At 37.8% G+C, this 6115-nt stretch overlaps 1 protein-coding gene and 1 long non-coding RNA gene across 2 annotated transcripts; one reads left to right on the forward strand and one right to left on the reverse strand.

The window, feature by feature from the left end:
- Nucleotides 1-2594: 2594 nt before the first annotated feature.
- Nucleotides 2595-2813, forward strand: LOC122063759 (60S ribosomal protein L38-like; the record flags this gene model as incomplete). The annotated part of the gene is made up of 1 exon (XM_042627464.1): nt 2595-2813. A coding segment is annotated over one exon (219 nt), but the record flags the coding sequence as incomplete, so codon positions are not given.
- A 2009-nt stretch (nt 2814-4822) lies between these two features.
- LOC122063760 lies at nt 4823-5909 on the reverse strand. Its single transcript, XR_006135449.1, has 2 exons — nt 5332-5909; nt 4823-5179 (listed from the first exon to the last, which is right to left on the reverse strand). It is a non-coding gene; the product is annotated as an uncharacterized LOC122063760 (long non-coding RNA).
- Between the last annotated feature and the right edge of the window lie 206 nt (nt 5910-6115).

Raw genomic sequence — 6115 nt, forward strand, 5'->3', positions numbered from 1 at the left:
GGTCTTTGAACTGCTGCCTTGTCACGTACTCCTGGGCCGCGGGGGGCTGATGGTCGCTGCCTTCGCGTACTGAATATCCAGCCGACCGCTGGTATCTGACGGACACTTCCCGGTCGTCCTGGCCCCTTTCTCGTCCAATCTCTGCCGAGGGAGGAAGCTCCCCTGAAGGTTCTTCCCCCATGTCTATGTTGGACGTCGCTCTCGTCCTTTTTCGGTTGTAGGTTCTCCCCACCATTACCGTCGTTCCCACAGACGGCGCCAATCTGTTGCTGCCAAAAATCCCCGCTAGTCCAACCTACACAAACACAGATGACGGAGACCCGGAACTTAGTCCGGGGTTAGTCCTCCGACGCTCAAGTCAGGGTTGGCCGCACAGTTCAATAAAGGAGTAATGGTGAGGGTATCAGAGCTTACCTTCCCCTTTCTTCCGTGCCTTCTTATATAGCTCTCCGGCCTTAGGGTTTTTCCCCCTTCTTCCCTCTTAGAGTCCTACTCGAATATGTCCACCCTTCTGGGGGGAATATTCCCCTCATGCAGACGACGTGATCTCGCATGATTCTGCGGGCGTGCCTCGGTGATTGAGCGTGCTCGAGTGTGAGTGGTTTCTTGGAGCCTTCGTCTGGCGGAGGACACGTGTCTCAGAAGCGACACGTGTCCTTGGCCCCACCGAGAGGTTATTTTGGCTATATCACATAGCAACATATGACCACATGACATACCTATGATGTCATGTTGGACAATTGAAAATTGAGATCAACAAACAGTTCCAACATATCAAACTGGTCAATTATTTGTTTTCTTGGATGAATATAAAAATATTTAACAGAAGTACAGTGAATACAGCAGCATCCAATAGATTGAGAGGAGCTGTCACGTTAGCAATGAAACCGGTTGTGGTAGGGAATTGCGTCACTTATTGTTATTAATCTTTTCTTCTTTGATAGTATTTTTCACACTGTTATGAGCTTGGTTAGCGATCTGGTACCCTCTGTTTCATCCTATATATTATCCACCTGTTCACTTAGTCTGTTTTTTTTTTTTTTTTTTTTTTGGATGAATAAATAATTCATTACCAAGAGGAGAAGAATATACAAGGGAAGAGTGGGGGAGGGAAGGCTTAAGCCAACAAGGACAAGCCAACCCAGGGAGCAAACAAAATAAAAAGACTAAACATCACCAAGCTACTAAACAAAAAAGGGGGGGGGGAGCCAAATGCCATCAAGTGGGATGAATGAGATCAACCTGAAGGTTCCAAGAGGCAACAATGTGGGTATTTCGACGGGAGTTGGTAACAAGACGGGATTGAAGGGATTGGGCTTTAGAAGTAACATTACTTAGTCTGCTATTGTTTCACTTTAAATGCTTATACTTTTTTTTAATATTTTTTTGCCATTTCACATTTTTTGGTTCTACATAAGCACATTTAAACATGATTGAGTGAGGTAAATAATCCATCCATACATAGTTTTCGTGGCTTTTAGGCGACCTAAGGCATTGGAAGGGGTTTAGACGCAAGGACACCAACAAGGCATTCGCCTAGGCAACTAAGCCGCGTGGCTGCTTAGGAATCCCCGTGACAACTATGAGCCATATGATGACAGCTCGTCGATGCCTTGAAAACTATGCATCCATATGGCGATGCCTTGACAACTATGCAGCCATACAATGGGTTGGAGTTGGATGCCAAAAGTACAAATGATCAGCAGACAACCCCTACCCAAAAAAAAAAAAAAAAAAAAATTACACTCACTATTTAGGAAAACATTCTGCTTTCATGAAATGGATGCTGTTTTCAAACTTTTTGTATTGCATTTAAGTAAAAAAATTTCCCCATAACTAATCCTTGTAATATATATATATTGGATTCTCAATAAATCTTGTAAAATTTATGGTTAAACAAACATGACATTCAAAGGAAAATGATGTGAATGTAGGGACTGAGAGTAGGATTAGCTGGAGGTTAGACCTATAGATTCATTGGAACCTAGCTTGTTTGCGTTACGGATTATTAGATAGTCTTATGCTATTGGTAGTGTATTACTTATCTATCATCATTTACCGAGTACCAATCTTTGAATGGTGATTTCACAAAATAAAAAATATATATCTTTGAGGGGTGATACCAGTCATTATCTAATTCTTCAAATTCTCACTAGCATGTAGTAATTTATGTGTTGATTTTTTATTCTTGTATTTGATTTCAAGAGTACTTGACTGTAGCATAGAAAATGCCTATGTTTAACCTTATGCCCATTTATTAGTATAAATATTCCTATTGTCCTTGAAGGTTCTTGTTAGCATTGAATGTCTAGGTACAAGAATTCATGAAAGATAGAAATCCAGTCTCTCATGGTGGGTCTTGCAATATGCAATACTGATTTTCTTGACCAAATCTTTTGATCTTTAGCTTTAGAGAATTTGCACCTCGTAACCATCGAACTGTAATTTGTATTGGATGGTTTTATTATTTCTCCTGATGTCAACTGTATATGCTTATGGTGAGTGGGGTTGTACTCAATCAATGAATGCTGATTGGTAGACTTTATGGCTGATTTAGTAGTGTCCTGAGTGCTCTGGTCATGCTCTCTCTACAGCCGAAGCAGATACATGAGATCAAGGATTTCCTTCTCACTGCGAGAAGGAAAGATGCACGGTCTGTTAAAATTAAGAGGAGCAAAGATGTGGTGAAGTTCAAGGTTCGTTGCTCCAAGTACCTGTACACGTTGTGTGTTTTTGACTCAGAGAAGGCTGATAAGCTGAAGCAGTCTCTTCCTCCAGGTCATTATAGCTTGTTGTTCATCATGATTGTTTGATTTACTGTATTTCTATTAATTAATTAGAAGAACTCTTTCATTCTCATGGACCCAGCAACTTAGTGATATGATGTTGTGTTGACCAAGCCACCAAGGAGAGATATTGTTGGTCTTTTGGCATGGGAAACAACTCTGTTGGCGTCACGTTTTCATCACTTGTGGAACAACTTTACTGCTATTACCTTCTTTAACATGCCATGAATATTTTTCTTTGTGCATTTTATTTTTTAAGTTGGTTGCTACTAATTATGTCAGTTTGTAAAATATGAACTGCATATCTTATACTTATTAATATTTCATATATTTGGGAAATGGTATTCTTTTGAGACATTCTAATAGGGCTTTGTGGAGGCCTTTGGTTGTGTTTGTTAAGTATTGAACTATTGCTGCAGTTGCGTTATCCTTTCTAGACCGGCACAACTGGGTCTAGAAATCCAAACCAATGGAACCAGACCCATACTGGGTTTTTAGTTCACAGGGGGCTGGTGGTGATGTATTTTATTTATTTATTTTTGGGTTAGCTATGTAGGAGGTAAGTTTGTAGTTTCCTTGTTTGAGTTAGTGCCCTAGTTTTTAGTAGTTTTTATTTCCTGTTTTGGGTTCAAGTCTATTATTATTATTTTATATCTGCATGTAGTTGTAACAATTGAGCAGAATAGAGTTCAATGAATGGAAAGATTTGAGTTGCTGTTGGATTCAAGGATTGACTGAATTTCCCCTCCCCTTCTTCATCATTACTCTTCGGCGCCACCATAGTTGTCAAGGCATCGCCTAGGCGACGACTAGGCATCCAGGCGGTCTAGGCAACAGCGGCCTTGTTACACTGTATGTTGCCTTGTGTTTTGGCACTTATTTATGCCAGATATCATTTTACTTAAGACATTATTCATAAATAAGCAAATACCCCCTATTTGAATCCAATAAAAACAGTTTAAAAATCAAATTCCAAAAGGATAAAAAGTCAACCCCCCAGTCCAAGAACAAAAATTGGATTTTGGTTATAGGGGCGATTTTCAACTTTTAAATGCTGGGTGTTTTCTCAATTATGAAAATTTTATAAATTCTATAATGTTAAAACATTGCTAAAAACCAAAAGTTCGGCAAAATAACCTTTTGTTTTGATATTTATAAAATTATTTTCATTCAAGCAATTTTAACAACATTCACGCACATAAAAATAAGTTTGACTAGAGCATAACTTTGTCATTACAATTCAGATTTAAGTAATCTTAAACTTGTTGAAAAGCTAGTTTAATGTTATTAATTCAAAAAGTTTAATGTAAAAAATAAAATCATTTAACCAGTCAAAACTTATTATAGAACAAGAGCATTTCCCTAAATGTTGATTTTTTATAACTTAATATGACTTAATATTAATTTTTTATGATTTAATATGCTAAATGTTGATTTTTAATGACTTGATGTTGCTTAATCTTGATTTTTTTTATGATACAAAGTATTTATAGCTTACTAAATAATGTTAGAAAATAGGGAAAATAAAAAATAACACTTTGTCGCCTTGTTCGCCTTCTAGTCTAAGTACTTAGATAACCCTCCACCGCCTTGGTTCGCTTTGGCGCTGTGATAACTATGGGCACCACGTTAGGTGTTTCCTTCTCCTCATCTCTGTCAACCTTCTCAACCAGGTAGATTTGCTAACCTTTGCCTTCCACTCCTTTATTTCTATTTCACCGTCCTATTGTCACGCCCCACCTTCACTCACAAGGAGGCATATGACTTTGGCCTATCCCTGTGTCCAGCCAACCCTTCTAGGATCTACAATGCAGTACTTTAACATCACAATTATATGAAATTAACTAAAATCAGCAAGACATAAGATTGTACTCATAAGGATAACTGGTGATCATCTAGTTTACATAGGCTCCGTTTGTTTCGGTGTAAAATTTTACATGTAAATATTATGTGTAAAATTTTACCTAGTAAAATATTTCATGTAAAATTTTACATTTTGAAAATTTTCCCATGTTTGTTTCGGAAGTGGTAAAATATGAAATACAAATTTTCAATATGATTGCTCATATTATAACCTTTTGTACATGCTATAACTGTTGGTTTAGCTATTTTATCAAACACCAGGTGTGCATCTTTGAATACCTCAAAGTATTTCCAGATCAGATTGGTTTTGATTCTGTCTAACATCTTCTTGTACGATCCTAGATGGCAAAGGCAATTTAATAGGATGGGTCATGGAATACCAAATCGAGCTTTCATATCTTGAAAATGTCTTAAACCCTACGGACCCAAGAGGGAAGAGCACCTCGTCTCTGTTTCAAGTTTTCTGCAAACTTGGCAGAAAACTCTGTTTGTTCTGTTATACACGATGATGGCGGACAGCAGAGTACAATCTGAAGAGAAACGCAAAAAGAAGAAAAGAAAGCTAAGAGAATATAAAGAGAAGGAAATAGACAGAAAGACTTCGTGTATCAATCTTCTAGAGGAGAAAGAAGCAGAAGTAGTACAAGGAGAAGAAGAGAAACACAAACATGGAGAAACGAACCAGAAGTTTCAAGGATGACCTTGAAAAAATCTAGACTTGATTTTATCTATCCAAAGCAAAGAATATGATCTTCAACGGTCAGTTTGCTCTCTCAAATTTATCCTTTCCTGCGAAATTAAGGCGAGAAAGATGCTGAGATTTGCCAACCGCAGAGTCGCCAATGAGTAGGGCAGAGCAATAATCGATCTTCCTCTGTTTCCGTTGCAGACTTCTCTTCGATATCCTCTCTTATTCTCCCTCTCCCTCTGCTACAACAGATTTTGATCCTCACGGATTGTGATTGAACTGAAGAAGTAAAAAAGGCAGTGGGAGAGAAGTGAAAAGAAAAAGTAGCGACAAGGATCTTCCTCCAACCAGGAATTCAGAGAAAAATGAGCAAGATCTTCCTCCAACCAGCAAATTCAGAGAAAAATGAAGTTGAAGATCCAAAGATGGAAGAGAAGGAACGATGAAGCAGGAGACATTTGTGGGGGAAACAAACACCTAGTCTCATTTTTTTTTTATCCATTTTATCGAGAACGATAACAATTGTTTTACCGGCTATTATCTGGCCGTTTTCTAGGTAAAATTTGTCGACCTATTTTTTGACAAATGCAAGGCCCTTGGTAAAATTTTCCACAATGAAGCTTTTCCAAATTTAAAAACAAACGCTGGAAAATATGATTTTATCGTAAAATTTGTTTTACCGACTATTTTACGTCAAAACAAACAGAGCCATATGGTAAATATTTACAAAAGAGCTGTTCTGAAAAATATGACATATCATACATAACCATCTCTTGTA

This window comes from Macadamia integrifolia, unplaced genomic scaffold, assembly GCF_013358625.1.
Source record: "Macadamia integrifolia cultivar HAES 741 unplaced genomic scaffold, SCU_Mint_v3 scaffold1449, whole genome shotgun sequence".
Classification (NCBI taxonomy): Eukaryota; Viridiplantae; Streptophyta; class Magnoliopsida; order Proteales; family Proteaceae; genus Macadamia; species Macadamia integrifolia.